Source organism: Emydura macquarii, unplaced genomic scaffold, assembly GCF_026122565.2.
Source record: "Emydura macquarii macquarii isolate MOO-44397 ecotype Brisbane River unplaced genomic scaffold, CSIRO-AGI_Emac_v2 contig_1348, whole genome shotgun sequence".
Taxonomy (NCBI): Eukaryota; Metazoa; Chordata; order Testudines; family Chelidae; genus Emydura; species Emydura macquarii.
In genome coordinates, this window is record NW_027131485.1 from 21,747,459 (window position 1) to 21,771,290 (window position 23,832).

General features: G+C 37.8%; 1 protein-coding gene across 5 annotated transcripts in view; it reads right to left on the bottom strand.

The window, feature by feature from the left end:
• Positions 1-23,832, bottom strand: part of SNX29 (sorting nexin 29) — a 446,224-nt gene that overhangs the window by 49,783 nt on the left and 372,609 nt on the right. For 4 of the 5 annotated variants that reach the window (XM_067551359.1, XM_067551357.1, XM_067551362.1 and 1 more), the window contains one exon: positions 15,010-15,149. In XM_067551359.1, the coding sequence (XP_067407460.1) occupies positions 15,010-15,149 (140 nt within the window). Of the gene's footprint in view, positions 1-8,366; positions 8,639-15,009; positions 15,150-23,832 lie in introns of those variants that run through there. The other variant, XM_067551360.1, reaches the window with a different exon arrangement.

Here is a 23,832-nt window from a genome sequence, read left to right on the forward strand (position 1 = left end):
CCAAATGCAGCATCGTCTCTGATTTGCTGTGTAATAGCATATTGCGAAGCAAAGATGTGGATGGACTACCACGTTGCAGTTCTACAGATATCCTGGATTGGGACCTGCACTAGGAATTCTGCCAATGATGCCTGTGCCCTTGTAGAATGTGCTGTCGATGCAGGGGCAGGTATCTTTGCCAAGTCGTAGCATGTGCGGATACAGGATGTGATCCATGATGAGATTCTTTGGGACAAGACTGAAAGGCCCTTAATCCTGTCTGCTATTGCTACAAAAAGATGAGTCGTCTTCCAAAATGGTTTTGTCCTTTCAATATAAAAAGCCAATGCTCACCTGACATCAAGAAATGGAGTCTCTGCTCTTGGCTGGTGGCATGTGGGTTTGGGTAAAACACTGGGAGGAATATGTCCTGGTTTGTGTGGAACTGAGAGACCACCTTTGGAAGAAAGGCTGGGTGAGACCACAGTTGGACTGTGTCCATGTAGAAGACTGTGTACAGAGGCTCAGACGTGAGGGCCTTAAGTTCAGAGACCCTCCTTGCTGATGTTATGGGCACCAGGAATGCTACCTTCCAGGATAGGAAGAACAGTGAACACATTGCTAGGGGCTCACACAGGGGCTTCACTGGTCTCAACAGTACCAGTTTGAGATCCCATGTGGAGGTCAGATGTCGCATTTGGGCATATAACGTATCCAGCCCCTTTAAAAAACAGCTGACGATCGGATTGGTGAAGACTGATTGGCTGGTAATCCATGGCTGGAACACTGAAATCGCAGCCAAGTGGACTTTGATTGATGACACTGACAGCCCTCACTGTTTTAGGTGTAATAAGTAGTCCAGGATGAAGGGTATTGACAACCGCATAGGTGAAGTGTCCCTCTGCATCAACTAAATTGAGAACTTTTTCCATTTGGCAGGTATGTAGCCCTAGTGGATGGTTTCCTGCTGCCAAGGAGGACCTTTTTAATGGGTCTTGAACATGCTAACGCCAGAGGGTTTAGCCATGGAGCTTCCATGCCTTGAAGAGGAGAGACTCAAAGTTGGGGATGCTGAAGGCAGCCATAGTCCTGGGTGATCTAATCTGGAACTAGGGGCAGGCTGATTGGGACCTCCACTGACAGGTCTAAGAGTGTGATGTAGCCATCCTGATGTGGCCAGGCTGGGGCAATAAATATCATGAAAGATGCTTCCTTCCTAACTTTCAGCAGAACCTTGTGAATGAGTGGGATTGGTGGGAACGTGTAGAATAGATGGCCCTTCCAAGGAAGGTGGAATGAGTCTGTGACGGAGCCTACACTGTGATTCAGGAAACAAGTCTATCACGACACATTTGCCCTCCGATTAGGCTTGGAAGGTCTGGCAGGCCAGGCACACCACTCTCAGCTTCCTGACATAGATGTGAAGCGAGAGCTCCACTTCTGACCAGAGGCCTTGGGTCCTGAGGCTTTGTAGATGAGCTCCTTACCCCATCGCTGATGCATCTATGACTAGAGACAGAGACGGGTGAGGCATGGAGAAAGGCACTCCCGTGCAGACAGTCTGCAGATTGAGCCATCACAGGAGGGTCTTGATTCCAGAGGGAGGGAGTGAGACCACCCTGTCCAAGTGGTCTCGGCTTAGATGATACACTGATGGCAGCCAAGCCTGGAGAGGCCTGTGCCAGAGTCTTGCATGCTGTATGACATAGGTACAGGTGGCTGTGTGCCCCAGAAGCTTCAGGCAGTTCCGTGCCATGGTAGTGGGGTAGCGTCTGAGGCCCTCCATGATGAAGCATACAGCCTGGAAACGAAACTTTGGGAGGAATGCTCTGGCTTGGCTTGAATCTAATACTGCCTCTATGAACTCTATCCTCTGAGTGGGAGTGAGAGTTGATTTTTGTGCATTTACCAACAGGCCCAGCCTGTCGAAAGTTGACCTTATCAAGATTATGTGCGCCTCCACCTCCACCCTGATGCTGCCCTTGGTCAGCCAGTTGATGAGGCACAGAAACACCTGCACCCTTCATTTCTTCAGGAATGTGGTAATGACTGCCATGCACTTGGGGAACATGTGAGAAGCCACTGACAGGGCAAAGGGGAGGACCATAAATGGATAGTGGATATGGTTCACTATGAACTTGAGGAATCTTCTGTGACTTGAGATAACTGACACATGAAAATAAGCATCCTTCAAGTCAAGGGTGGCGTACCAGTCCCCCGAATTCAAGAGAACGATGGAGGCCAAAAAGACCATGTGAAACATCAGCATTTTGATGAACCTGTTGAGATTTCGCAGGTACAAGATGGGTCTGAGACCACCTTTGGCTTTCAGGATTAGGTAATAGTGGGAGTAGAAACCTTTGTCCCTTAACTCCCCAAGGGATCTCCTCTACTGCTCCCACTTTTAGGAGCATCCGTACTTCTTGGATTAGGAGCTGCTTGTGAGAAAGGTTCCTGAAGAAGGATGGGGAGGGTGGAGAGTGGGAAGGGGGAAACAAGTAAACTGTAAGAGTATCCCAGTCCTATTGTGCATAGCACTCAATCCCAGTGATCTGTGGTAATTTGGACCCACACATGATAGAAGTGAGATAAATAGTCCAAAAAGCACAGGGGTGGTGGATCAAGGATTTCAACTGGTGTGCCGTCTTCAGGCGCACCCTCAAAAGTTCTGCTTTGACATGGAGGACTGCTGTATAGGCCTTGGTCCTTGGGCGGAAGAATGCAGAGGGGGTCTTCTTCTATAGTTTCTGACCTGCTCTTTTGTAATCCTGCCTGTGTTCCGCTTGACAGAAGTCTGACAGTGGCTGAAGCTTAAAGTGTGTCCTCTGCGGAGCCAGGGTATGGAGTGCCAAGGATTTGAGGGTGGCTCTCGAGTCTTTGAGGCTCTGAAGTTTTGAATCCATCTGCTCAGAGAACAAGGCCCAACCTTCAAAGGGAAGGTCCTGGATGATCTGTTGGACCTAATGTGGGAGGCCTGAGGCCTGCAGCAAAGAGCTCTGCCTCATGGTAACATAGTGCAAACTGCTGAATCAACCACATCCAGTGCGGCCTGCAATGAGGCCTTTGCCACCAGTTTGCCCTCTTCCATTAGGGCTGAAAATTCTGCTCTGGAGTCCGATGGTAACAGCTCTGTGAATTTTGACATGGCCCTCCAGGAGTTGAAACTGTACCTGCTAAGGACTGCCTGCTCATTAGTGATGTGAAGCTGGAGCCCCCAGGTAGATTTTTCTACTGAATATGTCCAGCTTCTTTGCATCCTTCCCTTTTGGCGAGGGCCCTTGCTGTCCTTGCCTCTTGCATTCATTCACAGCTGCTATTACCAACAAGCCCGGTGGAGGATGGGTATATAGATATTCATATCCTTTTGATGGCATGAAATATTTCTTCTCCATCCTCTTTGCTGTGGGGAGAAAAGAGGCTGGAGTCTGCCATAATGTATTGGTCATGTCCTATATCATTTTGATTAATAGTAGGGCAACCTGTGAAGGGCCTGGAGGACCCCTCACTGGGGCCAGAGCAAATGGTATTGCATTAGATAACATGGAGCTTGAGTGGCCCGGTGCAGGTCACACTCCACTCAAGCTCTTATACTCTGCTGTTTTTGATGTAGACAAGTGTCCTCGTCCATCTTTCTTTGGTTCTTTTGCAGCATCAGCAATTGAGAACAGTGCTGCACCTCCCCACACCAGGAGCCCTTTAGTGCCAAAGAGTCCTGCCGGTGCCAAGGGCCTTTGGTCCCAGAATCGTTCCTCAGTGCCAGGTTTTCCCTCATTGAAACCAGTGCGTTCTGCACCGAGGCCAACATGCTGGGTGCCGGGTCAGTTGGGCTTGGCTCTGAAAGTGGGCCAAAAACTGCCTCCATCAGGAGGAGCTTTAGCCTTTGTTCCCTTTCCTTCTTCCTTCTTAGATAAAATCCCCTGCAAATTCTGTAGTGATCCCTTTGGTGGGATTCTCCCAGACACTTTAAACAAGTTGTGTGGGGATCACTCCTAGGTATAAACACACAGTTTAAACCCTGGAGACTGAGAAATGCCCAGTCGCGGAAAAAAGGGGTGACTGCAATAAGTGGGGTCCTATCTACTCTATCTGACGATACTAAACCATTTATACGAACACTAACACTAAAACTCTTAACTATTTAAAGGTAGAAATAAGAGAGTCCCACTAGGGAAGCAAGTGCCAAAGCAAGAGAGAACCAATGTTCCAGCGACCGTCACGGGCGATAAGAAAGAACTGAGGAGGTACGGGGGTCAGCATGACCCTGTATTTGGCTCCATGAAGGCGTAACTACAGGGGCACCAGAACTGACCCAACGGACACCACTAAGGGAGAAAGCCTTCTGATGACAGTGCATGTGGAGTGCACACACCTACTTGGAATCGACATGAGCAAGCACTCAAAGAACTATTGTATATTTTAGATTATGGAGGCAACCATCTGTATACCTGATCTATGTACGGCTTCCCCTGGGTAAATTCAGAAAGTGTAGGTATTATTTAAACTGAAGAGCTTTAAAAAGAAAACACCTCTGAAAACTGAAGGATAAGGAAAGCAGATCTTGAAAGCATAAAGCCCTCAATCAAACAGAAGTCAATAAACACCTTGACTACAGGACAAGTTTGATATTTAATGTGGGAGAAAAAGGGTGGGGGGGTCACAGATTTTGAATCTTGACAACTGAGCTCTGGTAAAGATTTATACGTGCATTCTATGGTTAATCTGGTTCCGGGCTGCTATTAAAATATGCTTTTTGGTAGAGATCAAAGTTTTAATCACTTGATGAAATATATGTCAAGTCTTAGGAAAAGAGGAAGAACTCATTAGTTTGAGCCCAACACTTTCCTTCAGTGCCTCTGTGGAGCATACATACATGCAGAGCTTCCTAATTTTGCTACTCGGGAGAAATCGAGCTTGTTGCTCAACAGGTTCTCTGCAAAGGCAAAAACTACAACCTTGTGCAGATTCTTCATTTTTAATAGATAAAGACTTACTGCTAGGATAGTGAAACTTTCAGTTTTAGAAAAAAATAAAAAATGATATTGCTAGCCAGGGCTCAAGTTCCAATCTTTAGAACTCTTATTATTAAGAGCTCTCCATATTAAGTGCTCTCTGTCTCTTTTCCTGCTTGATCTCCCTTCCATCATGTTTCTCTTTTCTCCCACCTCTCATGTTTTCTCTCCTCTACACTCATTCACTTTTGTAATCTTCCTCTGATATTCAGAAGTGTTTTCACCTACTTATAACAGAGGCAAGCAGCTTCAATACATTTGCCATCGCTTCTGTCTCCAAGATTTAAGTTCCTTCATAATATTAAATAAAGATTATATACCATTTACTAGGTATCCATTACCCTTCTCCCCCCAATAGCTAAAAGTTTAAGCTCAGGCAGACTGAGACTGTCCATCAAGAACATCCTTGTTGTAATGCTCTGGTCCAGAAGGAGAGTTGTGATTTTTCATGTAGCTTGGTGCCAAATCACATAGGGTTTCGAAAATTAAAAATACCTTCAATTTCAGACTAAGGTATATGTGTAACCAATGCACTACAGAGAGCACTGGTGAATTGTGCTCATGTCAACACGCTTCATTAAGTACTGTATATGGGGCACTATATTCTACACTGGTTAAAACATCAAACCAATCTTTCTGAGAAGAACTTGCTGATCTAGTACTGTTTTAACCCAGTCTCCCAGAATCCAGTTAATCTAATGTCACAGTGAGATATCACACGCTGGGGCAGCACTTCCACTTGCCCTACCTTCACAATTGACTATGTATATGCCAGTGTATTAGGCCGCCCATGCTAAATGTTTGTCATCAGCAAATCATTAAAAAGCTCACAATTATATTCATTTAAAAAACCAAAACACTGGCCAAAGAGTAGTACATTTTTGGTACATGATTTTCTTCATTGTCTTAACTTGTTCACCAAGTTTTATTATCTAATGTATTTTTTACTTCAGTTATCAGAAAAACTATTGCAACACAATACTATTACAAGGTAAATTTTATGTCTGTACAGTATCTCAACCAGATCATTCAGTTAACATGACAATAAGTTCGCTTCATTAGCATAATCAAGAGTTAGAAAGTGGCTTTGCCAGTTTTAAGACACTTTAATTATACTTCTTTTTAAAAAGCCACATATTTAAGCAAATAGTATTTCCAGTTTATTTTCTTAAATTATATTCCTCTTTATCAAACACAACTGTTTGATACTGTTACAGAGTGCTACATACTGAGTTAGATCTCACTTCATGCAATAGCCAACTTCACAACATGAGCTGCCACTAAGAAGGATGCATTCGGGCATCAATCTGGCCACTGGCCACTTTGCTTCAGGATGCGTTAGACAAATATTGTCACTCCTGCATTAAGAGTCATGGATGCTTTTACAATTTTTTGAAATAACTCTTGATGGTAAATGTCATAGCAGTACAGATATTGTTCCTTCAGAAATTAATCTATTTGACAGTGTCATTTAACAACAATATATTTCATCTCACACTCTTTTGCAGCATTTGGGTTTTTTAATTTGATTGCTAATCTGACATGGCCCCAGAAGAGAATTATTGGCACCATATATGGTGCAAAATATAAACATGGACAATGACGCTATCTTATTATCCACTGCCTCAGGAACTTTTGGCTGCAACTCCAGATCCAACAAGTGCGGTGACAGGAAGAAAAGAAAAATTCTAATCATGCTGCTCTTTATGTGACATACTACCAAGGACTTCACTGGTATTAAGAAAACACTGTGAATCATGAAATGGGGATCAGGTGAAACACGCACAGTTGCATCTTAACCAGAAGAATTTTAAACATCCATAACTCCAGTGGAAGCATGCAGCATGCTCAGATACATGCTGCCCCCTTGTTTTTCAGTATTTTCTGAAAAGCATACATGATATAAGTGATCTAATAGTTCTCTCTCTGCTATAAACCATGCATTCTAACCAGGGGATGCCAAAGATATTGTCCCATTGACTAGTAAAGGTACACTTATTGGAATAAGTAAACATATATCATTATAATATAATTATCTACCTATGTAGATATATTCCACACTTACTGTCTGTTTCCTACAGAGTAGAATTACTTCATAAAATAGAAACCTCCACTGCTGTGTACAGAATATGTGCATGTATATAGTATAGACTAGAGAGAAGGGTATTCTGCTTGCGCAAGGCAAAGCCTCTACATCAATCCTAATTTTTTGCTAGTTTGTTTATGCCCCAGACTTCACAGAAAAAACATTTTACAATTTTTTTCAGTTGAATAACACCAATTTTTTGGTATTTTTCCTGTCTGCAAAGACATCTTTAGTAAAGGGTCATAATGCTGCCTTAGTATCATAAAGGTAGTATAAAGGCTGCTTTACTACCATTAGTCCAATTAAACAGGCTGTGGGGGAAGAGAATAAGTCTAATATTTTAGAAACCTCTAAACAGCTCAAACTGGTTTCTGTAAATCATTTTACATTTTAATGCCTCTATCTCATTATCACCCAGGGCTAGAAACAAGTGCTGCAACCCACGGGAGAAAGGGATTCACAGCTCTTCAATGGGATAAAGCTCCTATACCTGAGCTCTGATGATTCATGAAATACTGTACTTCAAACCTGCCACTGGTCTAGCACTGAATACTGCCTGACCTCGAAATCAGATCAGTGTCGATTTCAGAGGGAAAGTCTATAAATGGGATGAAGGGAGCCAATAGCTTTGTGGCAGGTTATTTTAAAAAATGTTTTCTGGCTGAAAGTTGCATTATGCTCATGCCAGAGATAGACTGAGAAGTTAAAGTTAAAAGGTTAAATTTCACAATCCTTTTTCTCTTCCAATTTGGGCTGTCAGCTCACATTCAGATTCAAAGTCAAGACTGACAATTCACAAAATGTAGTGTAATATATGACTGACTGCCTCTGTATTTCATTAAAACAAGTAGAATGAGAACTTGACAATGGTATACATTAGACCTCCCTCTGTAGGCCCCAGCAATCACAAGCCTTCCATGGGCAGAATTCCCATTGAACGGGGAGTTCTCTGTGCCAAAGGTCAGCAGGATGTTGTCTTAATGGATCCCTTCTCCATTCTCTCTACACATATAGTTGCACTAACGTTAATATCCCCACATATCTTATTTAAAACCGTATTTCATGAACACTTCAGTGAGAAGCTGTTTTCTTTGGTTCTTTGTACTTAAACAGTGTCCATATCTGCTGTATATTAAATTATCTTATGTTGAGAGCTGGAGCTACTGACTGAAATACAGGAGAGAGAGTCAGGATTTTTAACCAACTTTTTAAGACTGAGCTAACTTCAATCTTTTTATCCCTTTATTTTAAAATGTTATGAAAGTAACCTTGAAAATTTGTTCAAAATGTATTTAATTAATGTAGTCACATACATAGTACATTCAGCTCTTCACTGTAATTTTCTCATCATATTTGCTTAGTTTATCAGTCAAAACAACACTAGCAGCACTACAGGTATAAAAAGGAAAAATCTTTTTATCAGCTCCACATATAATTGTATACCATTAATAATCAATCTTGGGTTTTAAATATTTCTGGTGACCACCTTGTGCTGCCAGTTATCACTGAAGTAAGGATCATAAGAAATGTTTCCCCAGAAGTTTGGTTGTTGGATCTGCAAGACCTATGAAAGCAGATATTTAATTTTTATAAGCAAACTGAATTAATAGGTCAAATTAGTAGGTGAATAATCTACAACAAACATCTTTTCTTTGTGGTGAGTGGGTGGATGACAATGGTTTGGAGGTGAAATCCACCTGTCAACTAAAGCTAGAGTGCAGATCCCAGGGACTCTCCACTACTCATCCCCTCAGAAACTCCCTCCATGGAGAACTCTGGGAAAATAGTGTATTGTTTAAGCAATAAATCAGGAATATAACAGTTAATTTATGTACAATTACAATTTGATTTGGAAAACATGAGACTGAAAGATGAATGACATTAATCACCCTAGAAATGTAACTACTGCCCTGAAATATACTGCTTGTCATATATGATTATCATATTATGAAATGGAAATTATATGAAAAAATAAGAAAAACCATTACAACCATGTATTTATTCAGCATTACTGTCATTGTTGGCAATTATTTATTCCCATCTATTTCATAATGATATAGAAAATATCTTTCGAAATCACTTTCAAATATATCAATTATTAATCCATTAAAGATTCCTTGGAATAGACTCCAGTCTATTTTACCAGAAAAAAATTCTAACAAAAATTATGGAGAATTCTATATTCTGTCTATTTTCGAACATTCTGTCAATGAACTAGAGCTCCAAGAAAACCAACCTCAGAAAAGTGCAACTCCACTAACATATTGTTTAAAACTGATAAAACTTGGAGGTTTGTTTTTAATACTTTTAAAAGCTTTCCATATAATTGATTTTAGTTAAACTTTCATTGAGGCTTTTCTAAGTACGTGCTTTGCATTGTATCTAGAAATTGTTATAAAGTGTAGTTATAGATCTATAAAAGTGAATAAGTAAAAATAGGTACTCAACAGAGCGGCTCTTTGCATGTATTGACTAACATCTGCTTACTTTGCTGATGAATAAGCTTTTACTACATTTTAATTCTGTTACCACTGTAGAGTCAATACACAATGGTGGAGGTTGGAACTATATTCTATTCTGGTTTGCCCATCAATAGAATATTTTAAATAATAATTGCCAGCAGGGGAATAGTGTGGCATAACTAAATAGTCAAGTGTAGAACATGTGTCTTCGGAGTTAAACACAGGTAAAAAAAATTGTGTATGTATAATATCTGGGTGAGCAGTTGCTGGTTTAGCTACCAATCGGATGGAGTAGAGTTTCTGTTCATTATGGAAGAAGTTACGATGCACAAACATGAATGCATATAGCTTGACTTTCAGATCCCAGGTTGAGAGTTCAGGGCTGCTAGCAAGAAAAAAAACTTTTAACTTGTATACCGAGCATGTTTGATAATCATGGAAGATACGTCTAAACTGAAAAAAAACCCAAGCCAAATCAAAACCCCGCGGTAATGAATCTCAGAGCCCAATGATTGGTATTGTGAGGTTTCATGGTTCTTCTCAGGGTACGTTTACACTGCAAAAAACAAAACAAGACAAAATAAAACAAAACCCTACAGCAACAGGTCTTACGCCATGTCTACACTTACCTGGAAATTCGGCGGCAGTTGATGGGAGTTATGCAGGCTATGCGTAAATCCTCTTCTACATGGCGTCTTCACAGCGCTGTGCTGATGGGAAATGTGTTCCCGTCGATGCAGCGTTACGCCACTTGAGGGGAGGTATGTTTTCAAATTGATCTATCTGGTTTGATTGAATGATCAGTGAAAACCAGTTCAATCGATCTGGAAGTCGACGCAAGAAAACCACCTCCTCAAGTGGCGTAGCGCTGCATTGACAGGAACACATTTCCCGTCGGCGCAGCACAATGAAGACACAGCATAGAAGAGGAGTTATGAAGTTGACTGCCATCGAATTTCCGGCTAAGTGTAGACCTGGCCGGGGTGGTTTTATTGCGTCGGCTTCTGGATCGATCAAGCAGGTCTTCACTGACTGCTCAATCAATCTGGATAGATCGATCTGACGGCGGTGAATTTGCTGCTCTCAGTGACAACATATCCTTAGAGCCCAGATCAAGTGAACAGTGGACAGTGCCAACCCCAGGAGCTTGGTTACAGCAACCACTATTCAGTGATGCCAGTACCAGCATGAGTTAGATCAGAAAGAGACCTGAACTTACTAAACTGGAGAATCCAGCCCAGTATCCAGTTCTTCACTACACATTGAGTTGCCTGTTTAGTCTATAAATAGGCGAATTTCAAGTGCAAAAAAAGTGTCATCTGTACACTACGAGATAAATGCTATCTATGAAGAAAGCTGCTAGACCAATTCTGTATTTAGTCTAATGCCAACAGCCATTACCCAGGAATAAAAATATCTTGTAGAAAGAGATTCACATCAAAAAGAGAAGATGAACATATTAAGATGAGATCTCAGAGCACCAGGAATCACAGGCCAATTAAATTTCCATCAAGAACCACCAATATTTGCTATATCAATAAAAAGGAAATGGTAGCAAACTGGTTCAAATGGCTATATTACAGACTGCTAATGATATCTGTGCCTCAAAACAGTTTGCTTTCACTTTATAACAATGGCACACTATTAAATTTCATTACAAATCATTTGGACAATTAGGTCATTGCTTAAAGTATTGTATAAAATCATTGTACTTAAAAAGAAAATATACAGAGACCAAAGACTAGTCCTAGGTAGCAGCACTGTAAATTAACTTCAGGTGTTTCATGTTCAGTGTGTATATGTCTAAAGAGATTATTTTTAAAATTTCCACTGAACCTTTTCACATTTTGGGACCTCAAGTGAATTAATATCCCTGGTCCTAAAATTTTAAACATAGGACACCGTATGAGGTGGAACTAACTGCTCTTGGATTATTCCTTTTTACGCTGTTGGGAGTGTTCATTTTAATTTTTCTGTGAGGAGAAAACACTTTTATTTTAAGCACATGTAATTATTTTTCATTGATTATTTTTTGTTATTTTACATTTCAGTGCTTTCTAATACATAGATTCAGTGCCCTGAGGGTTTTTTAATTTGTACTAGAGAATTTTATTTTATGCTCTCCTGAGATAGCACTAGTCCGTGCTTCACAGTCCGAAAGCTCAAACCACAATTGTTTGGCATCTGCAAGCAAACCCTTTTTGAGAAAGAGTGGTAACTTTTTCAGTAAACATATACATTTTTACACATCTTAAATGAAAATATATATGACATCTACTTTATTGGTACATTATTTTTTAATTAACATTTTACAACAAATGTGCTTTACTAAAAATAAACATCTACAGACTGAAAAGAATACTGCGCCACTATAAGCTCCATAGGGTAGCCGTAGCCTACGGATGTTTTGAACTTGAACAATATCCAATTTTTGTTTGCATCTAGGTAAATTCAGACCATATCAATTCAGTTAATCTGTAATCTTAGTTATAGCAAAATATTTTACTTTGCACCAAACACTCATATTTTTATCTGCTTTTTGTTGCATTTGTTTTTTTACCTGAATAACTATGAATTTACAATTGAAAAAGTTTTGGGCCAAATTCACCACTGGCATAAACTGATGCAATTCCATTTAAGTCAATGAAATGCACCATCTTATATCAGTGGCAAACACGGCTCTTTGCATCCATTCATTCTACTCCTTCCTTTTGGAAATTCAGAGTAGCACTAATAAAGTTCTTGACAGGCAACATATGTTATATCCTTATAGCAAGAGGGAACATGATTCTGGTTGGCAAAATAGGGTGAGAAACACAACAACCTCAGAATGATGAGAGGGTAAGAAAACTTTGAGGACTCAAGCAGAAAAACAGAAAGTAAACAAGTGCTAGATAACAGTGCAATATGTTCTTTGCCGACTGATATTCCACTTGTTTCAGGTTAGTAATGAATCATAATCCCAGACATGAAAGGCCTGTGATTATCAACCAAATCATCCAGCTCTAAATTTAATTTAAAGTTGCAACTTTCATATTACTAATAATGCTGGTAAGCTACCAGCCATTCACATTTCACAAAAATATGTTTAACCACTGTAAAAGTAAACATTATATGGGGAAATAATAATGATTTCATATGAAAATTCAATTCCAAATTCAATCTATATTAGTTCTCTCATTTGTTTAAGAAAGAAAGTGAAATGGAGCATTTCCTAAGAATTAATTTCTTTACAAAAGAATTAAAATAAAAGGAAATGCTCTAATGATCTTTTAAGTGACAAAATGTAAAACTATTTAAATCGTCAGAATCTGTAATCAAGTTACAGAAACTGAGCTCTTTGGAGACGGAGCCGTCTTTATGCCTCTACAAACAATATCCCACCATTTATGCAGAAAGCTCAATATATCATGTCAAATTCACTTTTACTTTGACAAAATGCAGGAACAACTGAAACAACAAGAATGTCTGACATAGATAAATGGGAAGAATGCCAAAATATATCAGTCTTTTGTAAGGAACAGGTTACTGGAAAAGGACAGATGAAGGTACAGAGAAATCAGAAGCCATCATTATATACAGACACAGAGAAATTAAAAGGTGACATGACTGTGCACCTTGCTGTAATTCTTATTTTCAAGATAAAGTTGCTTCTGGCTTTAAAGTGAAATGAAATACCACTGAGATTTTTTAAGAGAGTCAGCAAATTTTGTTTTCACACAATCATTATGTCAGATGCAGTTTTAAGTGTAAGCCAGGGAATGCTAGCTCATTAAAACTTGAAAGCATGAATACAATTTTACTTTATAACAAAAAGAACCTGCTGGTATCTTGGACAAATATATTGAAATTATGGAAATTTCCCTGTCAGAGAATGACAAGCAGAATTAGACTATGGAAGCAAGTTTTCTAATAAATGTGGGTTTTTCTCAGTCAAGTTTCTATCCATATAGATCTCTATCCTGGAAAACATTACATTTCAACTTGCAAATCTCAAATACAGCACAGTATAGTGCAACTGGGTCAAGAGACAGGATGTTTGTTTCTTCTGGAATATATCATATTTAATTGGGCCCTGATTCTGTAAACTAATCCACTTGACTGGATCCTAATGGAGCCTAGGAATGGAGTCTTAGCATGTAAATTCTTTGGGCCAGCAACAGTCTTTGACTGTTCAATGAATATACAGATTATAAATGTTTAGTAAATATATAAGAATAGAATACTATCTAAACCAGATTAAAAGGGTAGTGTACTCCAGAGGAGAGGGGACTGGATTAGGAGACAGAAAACCTGGGTTCTTCCTGACTCTGCCACTGACCTGCTATGTGTTAAGCACTTTGAGAACTATTGATAAAAAGAGATATAATACTATTACTTTTCTCTTATAAAGTCTAGAATTTCACCTCAACTACTTTATGTTGCACCTGAGTTAACAGCACAGCTTCATTATAATATTGCAGTCATATCTGGCCCCATTCGTGCTGCTATTATGATCAATGAAAGAACTCCCAACGGCTTCAGTGGAAGCAGGATTGGGGCCTTTAAGACCAATCCTACAAGGTGCTGAATTCCTTCTGAAAGATGCAGCTTGCTCTCATCTCCCATTACTCAATATCTTGCTGGATAGGCCCGTTACATATTCAGGCCAAAAGAAGTAGCAGATCATACATAACACAATGCTCTACAAGACCAGTGTCAGAGAGAAGTGTCAGACCCCACACTCCAAAAAATAAGTTTTCATTAACACTATTTATCATTTTAATATTTTTTAAATCACACGTATTTTAAGAGGCTATACTTAAAGCAAAATGGAAACGTAAAAGAAAACAATGCTATACTTATATGATGCTATATTAATGTTAAAATACTCTAACACATGACCAGGTTATTAGGATGTATGTCTGGCCATTTTCTCCTACCTTTACATTTGCACAACTATATTATTGTACCTGGAATAGTAATATTACTCAATTCCTGTAATAAGCAAAACAGTGCACAGATTGCAAAAATTCTGCCTTTTTTCTTGAAAAATTAGTCAGATTCCTCTAATTCTTTATTTTGGCCAGTATATAAAAGTTACATTGCAGGAGATGGGGGAAAGAAAGGTGGGATTGATCACCAAAAATAAAAAAAGAACAAACAAAAAAAACCCCAAACTCAGAAAGTACAATTTTCAAAAGTACACAATGACTTTCAAAGGGATTTAGGCTCCTAAATCATTTAGATGCTTTTGAAAGTTTTATCCATAGTGGCCTTTATTCAAAGAAAAATTTAAAGTGCTGAAAAAATTACAGTAGATGTACAATTTCTTTAAACATATCAAAAGCATTTAGTTTTAGTGAGCTTCCTTCTATAATAAAATGCTGTTTTGGAGATTTCACTGGTGCTTGCATTATATTTTAAATTAAACTGCAAAGAAAAAGGCTTAACATTTTGTTGAGTACTACATGTCCATTTGACACATACTTACACAAAAAAGGGCATCAGTTGAATAAGAGTCTCTTTTTTGGGGCTAACTGTGAATTCTGGCACAGTTTGAATAATTTTGTTCATAACATTCCTTAAGTAATTTTGTAGCTGTTTGCGTCGTTCCTCTACAAACTTTGCATCCTGCAAAAGAAAAAAAAACGTTGAATTGTAAAAAAGGGAGATTTTTTCCATTCTAAAATGCCAGACAACGACATGAATTCTGATTGATGACTTGTGCTTATCTCAGCCACCAGTAGCAACATGTTATCTATCATGTTTGCAGTCAATGTAGACAGAGACAAGTCATGTTCAATGTGGTATATTCTATAACCTGGTAATGAATAAAACTCTGTCCATGACTATCTGACATCTACACAGAGTGTACTCTTCTCTGAGAGCAAGGCCTCTTTTATGGACTAAATGCTTCCTTTTAAAGGACAGTTATTGAGGCCTAGATGTCAGACCCTTTCAGGACTAGCAACTTACACAATCTTGTAGGTAACTGGAGGTAGTTTTCTTCCCTTCCAAGAAGTTTATTAATTCCTCCTCCCCCTCCCCTTCCACCATGAACTTTTCAGAGGTTGGATACATACACCCTAGGATGGACCCATATTTAAATATAAGAGCAGACATATCTCCATTTAGTAACACATTTTGTTAAGAAAATTTTACACAGCAGTCTATATTTTAGACAGTATAAAATGTATCATTGGTAGGATGCTTTGGAAAAGAGGTTTTATTTAAATGTTAATGTTTTACATCTCTGGCACCAATGAATGGAGATAACTGTACCATTCCTCATTCCACAGTGAAACTTACAGACTGAAAGAAAGCCTAACAATAGTATGTCTGCTTGGATTCTATAACTTCTCAACATGCATATTTCTTTTCTGTGGGGAACACAATTACAGTAGGCTATAATACAATCTGTCAGCAAGCATAGTACACTATAGTGAGACTGTAGTGGATTTACTGTGAAATCAGACTCTGTTTTGTATTACAGCCAACAAGCTATATCTCAGAAATTCAGGCATTCTGCTCACCTGGCTTAAATGTCAGGATATGCTCTTCAGGCATGAAGCCTAAAACCACTAAAAGACAACTATAGGTCTCAAAAGAAGAGTAGAGTTCCTATTTTGGGTAAAATGTGTCTAATCAAGCCTTGTTATTAATCTATTCAAGAAAATTCCTTAGAAATGTACAAGTTCCTTTCTTGCTAGAAAAAGATGATAATGCAAATATGTTTAAAATGTTACCAAATCATTTAATTTAATTAAAATCAACAAATTCATAGGCTGGGTTGTCACATACTGGATTTGAGTTTAAGGTTAGCTCTTCTCACTAGTAGAATTGGCTGTTTGCAGCATCAGGCTTAATTGGCCACTTGTCTGACTTTTGAAGTAGTACTGTAAAGTTCTTAGAAGTTTTGCCTTCTTTGCCTTTAAAAGTTGGGAGAAGGGGTAGAGAGAAGAGAATGAGGAGAGATCCTGGATCAACACGCAGATTGACTCCAACAGTTCTAGGATTCTATCCACATTATTTAAGTAACACAAAGTTAAAAGCACCAAAAACTACCACGGTATGACTCCCACTGGTAACATAGGTGAGATTTTTTGTTAAGTTCTCTGGTAAGGACAGGACCACAGAATACACTACACCCTTTCTCTCCTACCTCACAACACCTTCTCTCCCTATGTATAATGTTTTAGAACTAGCAGAAATACCCAGCTTCTCAATATTATATTTGTTTTATTCATATGATATAGTATATGCCAGTAATTTATTTAAAGCAGCTGTGTAGCAGATTCCTACGTTAAAAAATAGCCTTGAGTTTTTGTCACAAGTCTTTTCTCCTATTGTTTATAAGGAATCTGGGTACATTTATCTGATGATAAATATAATCTAACGGCATCCATACTCAAAGGCTTCTAAAGGTTATACTAAACCTATTTTGCTCCCCCTCTAAAAATTCTACACATGCCGAATCAAAGAAATATGGGCATTTAAGTAGGTGATCCACACCTAAAAGTCCACAAGAGAAACTTAAAAGGCACAAACGATCACTGTAAAATATGGTAACACTGATAAAGGTTCTCTCATTCTCTGCTGAATTCCTGTCAATAGCAGCATTTACAGTACTGAGAGCCTGAACAGATATTTCAAGGGTAATTATTGGACTAGAATAGATTATCCATGAATAGCAGGTATCTGAACTCCAACTCACACTATAAACTGCTCTGATGCAAATACTATTATGAAATTGAATGGGAATATTTGACAGAATCAGAAAGATTATAGTTTAGCTGTGCAAAAATATATTAAACTGTTACTAAAAATTATTCTTAAGTCTATAAACTTGTGATTCTAGGTGGAGAGGGACAAGGTACCAATCCTATTTTCTTTTTACTACACAAATTATTTTTTGTAAAATACTAAAACATACAAAAGCCCAACGTTTTTTCAATGGCTTCCAAATTTGAATGTGCAAAGATGTCCAACTATATCGGTTTCATGCTTTGCTTTCAAATGCTGAATACAGTACATATAAGAAGTCAAGACTAGTTTATAGAAGGAAGTATTGTACAGTACATGCTTTAAATGCTAGCTATTTTCCTTCAAATGTATCATTCACCATTAAAGATTGATAGTACTGAATTTACAAGCACTACACCCGGCAGTTGGAGAAGAAATTCTTCCTAGTATCAACAGTGTTTTTTTTATGATTATTGAAAAAACTAAACTTTGAAATATCCTTAAAGAATAACCTTGTGCTACTTTTATTTGATGCAATCAACTCTCTAAAATCTCTCTTTTAGCACATCATGGTCAGAGCACAGTGACTGCTCATACCAAACAGAGAAACAACTTGCTCCAGGCTCTACTACATTACAGAAGGCTAGACAAATGTTCAGCTGAACAGAGCTCTACACAAGCTGCTAGAACATACTAATAGGAGGAAATTAATGCATATAGATACACAATATTTAGAATGAAAGGGGATATTAATACTACAGGAAATTAAATTTTACATCATTGAAGTACATTTTTATTGACACATTTTCTATACAATGCTGATTCAATGTATTGTAAATCTAAAGACTTAGTATAGTGCCTACTGAGCTGCTAATCTGCATGACCCAATTTCACCTGCATGTTGAATTCTAACACTAACATACAATATTAAAGAGTATTTTTAGTTAGAATGAATTTTGCACCCCTAGGACCACGAGCTTCTACCATATATGCTACGGATCAGGCATTCACAAATTTTTCAGAGTGTAAAACACATATTAACAGATCGTGGACTGCTCCCTCTTCCATTCAAAATTGTGTGGAGAACTGCTTCTTCATTCTTAATTGTAAAATATCACTGACAGCTATAGCAATTGCTTATATGACAAAGTAATAGTAGCAATATATTTTAGCTATCTTTCATGTGATAATTGCTCTATCCTTTTTGGAAAAAAGGTTAATTACACGGTCCCCACTTTGTCCTTCATTTCATCTCCCCTTCCATCTGTTTTGTTGCTCTTTCCCTTCTACACTCGCTTCTCTGCTGCTTGGTTCCATTTTCTGCAAATTCTTCCTTGTTGTCTGTTCTTCCGTTATCCTGGGATATGCTACCTTGTCAGTTGGTCCTTCTGCTCTGTTCTACTGAATATGCTCTACAGTCACCTGGTCCTATTTCCTCTGCACCCCTGGACATAATGCCTGTACCATTCTTTTGCTTAGCCATTCTTTTCTCCCCTGGATGTTTCTCTTCTGCAGTTGGCTGACATTTTCAGCTCCACTAGCTCCAGTTCCTTGAGGGATCCCCTGTTTACTCTCCTCTTATGTATCAATGGCTTTTTCTAGGGGCAGCTAGGCTGCACCTCTTTATTTCCCACTTCTTTCACTGATCTCTAGGATCTTTCTTGCAAACAAGAGCCTGTATATATATCTGTGAAACAGCCAGAAACAAGGAGAACCTGCATCATGTGAGCAGCCAGCTCACTGTGGACCACCTACAAACAGTGCTTCACAGACCATCAAAGGTCCACAGATAACAGTGTGAGAGCCACAGCTATAGGAGAACTGAATGGCTCTTCTAACTTTGAAGGCAGATACTGCACCCTGTTAGTAACTTTTATTTATGTGTAAAGTAGAGTTCTTTTAGTTATATGGCTAAAGATGTTTTTACTTGTTAATTTTTTAGTAACAGAACTCATGTCTCTCCAGTGTGGCCAGGGTCACTCAAGTCTCTGAAAGCAAAATTCATCATATTAACACAAAAATTAAAATTTCCTTTACCCATCAAGTGAAAAAAGGACAAAGTACAATCAGTATTTCCAATGGTTCGATGCAAGTATATAAAATATATTTCATTTATTAAAATCATTAAATGTACAGTTTCTTAAATGTAGAATTTCTTGTTTAAATACTTCAGTTTGCATAAATTGCTACTAGGATAGTTTAAAAATCTTCAAGCAATTTAAAACAAATTTGTCTCATACTTTTATATAATTTCTCTAACCACAGTTAACTAAAAAACCCAAACATACATACATCTGAATGTGTTCGCATATGGATCATGTTTCTCATGCACCCTCTCTGTATTTTTCTGTATGAAAAGCAGTCACCCGGCTAAGGACACCACTTAATTGTCCATGTACCAGTGTTCTAAATAGGCGGAAGGTATTTGAAACTGTTCTGGTTTAGCTTCTGGGATCTCCAATCAAAGAATGCATTAGAAATAACAAATCTGGATGAAAGCCCAGCTTGTAGAAACTACCTAACAGCTATGGTAGTCACTTAATGAGATCTAACAGCTTGTGATTTCACTATTTTTCTGCTACTGCTTTCCTATCATAATACAATTATATATTAAAAAGTTAATACAGAATACGGAGAGTTAGGTCTTGCTTAAAAAGGGAACAGTTAAGGTTACTGAGATTTCCTTTAGAAATTCTTGTTTTATTTTGGGATCAAAAACTGATAGTTTTAAATTAAGAAAAGATGTTTCGTAATCACTGAATATTTTGAGGAAAAACTATACTATAATATTCACAAACACAATAGAAGAGTGACAAGAAAATAAAATGTAGTGGAGCATGCATTTCTTTTAGTTAACTGAAATGAGCAAATTGTAAAATGAATAATTAAAACCAGTATCCAAACAAGCAAATACTGAATATATCATGCAGATAATGACACTAAATGCTGATTTCCACTGAATGTTTGTATGAACTTTTTGTACAATGATCTTGATCAACTGTGATATCTATTGAAAATTTTTCACTTTCTGCAGTATGTTACAGGTTTGTATGTGGTTTTTAAATACTACATATTACAAAAGGATGAAAGTCACTTTCACTTATCCATATCTGAAAACTATAGACAACCAACTTCCACCTTGCTTTTAATTAATTATTATACCTTTAATATTGCTGGGTGAGAAATTCACACCCCTCTGCAGAGGGCCAGCACAAAACACACAAAGCACTTACCTCCCACTTTGATTAATTAACTGTGAACTAAATGATGTATAAGCCTTGTGTTAGCCATCTACATAGAGTGAAATTTACCCTGAAAACTAGAGATATGATACACTTGGGAATGTAGTTATTTTATAGTGCAATTTGCTTCATTATTCTAAGGTGTGCATATGGGTCACAAAATAGTGTAAAACATGTCCTTATATTTATTTTTATTGTAAGTTCTATCTCCTGAGTTTGAAGCAGCAATAATTTAGTAATTCTAGAGAGACTGATATATAATTGCTAATTGATAGCAAGAACTTCCTTTTATTGTCAATTTAAAAACTCTCATAGGGGACATCAATGTGCAATGAATAGTCAGTCATTCTGGACCTATTAAATGGTCTTGCAAACATTACCAAATAGTGTTTTTAAAAAAATAAACATTTGTTAATAAGTTAACAGGAAAACTGCACAAAACATTTCCATCCAAGAGATTACCCTAAGAAAATGATAAAATTATATGCACAAAAATCTTGTATTGTCAGTCTTTTTTCAAGAAAGGAAATTCAGATAATTATATAGCATTCCTCAAGAAACAAAATCTGTTAACCTGCAGTTAAGGTTCTAAATACATAGCCAGAACTTAAGAGAGTGAGAGAAGGGGGAAATTTAAAATAATATTTTATTTATTTATTTTTAAATCAGTGTGAAGTCAGGAAAGTACGAACTTACTCACACAAGTAGTCCTATTATAATTGGTGAGTAGTTGCTCAGCAATATGAGTGCAGTGTTCACAATTTGGCTCTAAATGAACTACCAAAGCATAGAGGGTTTTAGGATATCCCATGACTGCTGTGTTTCTGGCCAAACTGCCAATTTATATAAGGTTTAAGATGCCAGCTAACTGAGATACTTGTCATAGACACATATTTTACATATATGGAGGGTATGCAGATGTAATATAGAAGCAGAATTAAGATTAGCTGTATGACCTTAACTTTGCATTTCCAAATTTTTTTTAGTTTTACCTTAGCTTATAATTTTCTAGCATCCCAATGATTAAAAATAAATAAATAAATAAAAGATTCCTTTACAGTTTTATTTCCATTACATTGTGAATATGTATATAATTAGTGAACTATTGGTTAAAGTTAGTTGCGTAATTTTTCATGTTGAATTTTTTGTTTATTTTGCCTTACAGAGTAAAACGAGGATTTGGACTTCTTTAAATACATTCACTGTATTTTATATGGAAAAGAGTGACTAGCCACACCAAGGAGCCAGACCACTGAGCATACCAAAGGGATGTAATTTGTTTACTGCATGAGGACAGTATGTTGGGAAATAAAGGCTAGCGTTTGATGGTGAACATTAAGTGCAAGAAGCAAGATGCTGGTACTGCTATCTTGACAATGGAATGTGATAATCTACTGTGGCCATGTAGGTGGTGTAAGTGTGTGCGCGCACGCGTGTGTATGTGGTCAGTTGGTGGCATGTATGTTAGTATGGCAGGTATGGTAAAGTGGAAATATGGTTACTTATTTTATCATTTTGAAGATGTATACCCTGTAGTGATAAGGGACAGAGTTAAGGTTGTTTGGGAGATCATAATTACATTCCCATGCTTTTCAACTTTTCCCTTTAATTGTTAAGTTTTGCCTTCACTTAAGAATTTCTTGGCTTTCCATTACTTATTTTTGAAGACTACATGTTATTGTAAGCTTTTTCACCTTATGTTATTTACATGTATTTATAATTTTAAATCCAGTTTATCTAAGATTTATATCTAAGAATTTCCATCAAAGATGTTTTTTTAAGGAATTGCTCTATGACACTGATGCACATTACTGATTTTGAAAAGTGGAATGTATTTCTCTGACCATGTGCATAGTATTAATTAAATGCAAACTACAGTAAGGTCAATATAGGGAAAATATGGAGGAGGCTTACAATACTGCAGCACAAAGACTCCTTTTCCATAGAATCATAGAAGCATAGGACTAGAAAGGACCTCGAGAGGTCTTCTAGTCCAGTCCCCTGCACTCAAGGCAAGACTAAGTATTATTCTAGACCATCCCCAATAGGTGTGTTTATCTAATCTGCTCTTAAATTCTCCAGTGACAGAGATTCCACAACTTCCCTAGGCAATTTAATCCAGTGCTTAACTACTTTGACTGTTAGGAATTTTTTCCTAATGTCCAGCGTAAACTGCCCTTGTTGCAATTTTAGTCCATTGCTTCTTGTCCTATCCTCAGAGGTTATGAACAATTTTTCTCCCTCCTTCTTGTAACAACCTTTTATGCACTTGAAAACTGTTATTTTCCTCCTCAGCATTTTCTTCTCCAGACTAAACAAAAGCCAATTTTTTTCAATCTTCACTCATAGTCATGTTTTCAAGACCTTAACCCATTTTTGTTGTTCTTCTCTGGACTTTCTCCAATTTGTCCACAGCTTTCCTGAAATGTGGCACCCAGAACAGAACACAATACTCCAGATGAGGCCTGTGCAGAAGAATTATTTCTTGTGTCTTGCTTACAACACTCCTGCTAACCCATCCCAGAATTATGTTTGCTTTTTTTGCAACAAATTTACACTGTTTACTCATATTTAGCTTGTGATCCACTGTGATCCCCAGATCCCTTTCCACAGTACTCCTTCCTTGACATTTATTTCCCCTTTTTGTATGTGTATAACTGATTGTTCCTTCCTAAGTAGAGTACTTTGCATTTGTCCTTATAGAATTTCATCCTATTTACTTTAGACCATTTCTCCAGTTCGTCAAGATTATTTTGAATTGTAATCCTATCCTCCAAAGCACTTGCAACCTCTCCCATCTTGGTATCGTTTGCAAATTTTGTGTGTTCTCTATGCTATTAACTAAATCATTGATGAAGATCTTGAATAGAACCGGACCCAGAACTAATCCATGCGGGACCCCACTCGATATGCCTTTCCAGCTTGATTTGTGAACCACTGATAACTCTCTGGGAATGGTCTTCCAACCAGTTACGTACCCACCTTATAGTAGCTCCATCTAGGTTGTATTTCCCTAGTTTGTTTATAAGAAGGTCATGCGAGACAGTATCAAAAGTCTTCCTAAAGTCAAGATATACCACATCTACTGTTTTCCCCCATCCAGAAGGCTTGTCAAAGAAAGCTATTAGGTTGGTTTGACATGATTTGTCCTTAATAAATCCATGCTGATGTTTACTTATCACCTTACTATCTTCTCGGTGTTTGCAAATTGATTGCTTAATTATTTGCTCCATTATCTTTCCAGGTACTGAAGTTAAGCTGACTGATCTGTAATTCGTCATGTCCAGTCTTTCAACCTCATTAATGGTCAGAATACTTTCCATACCGGA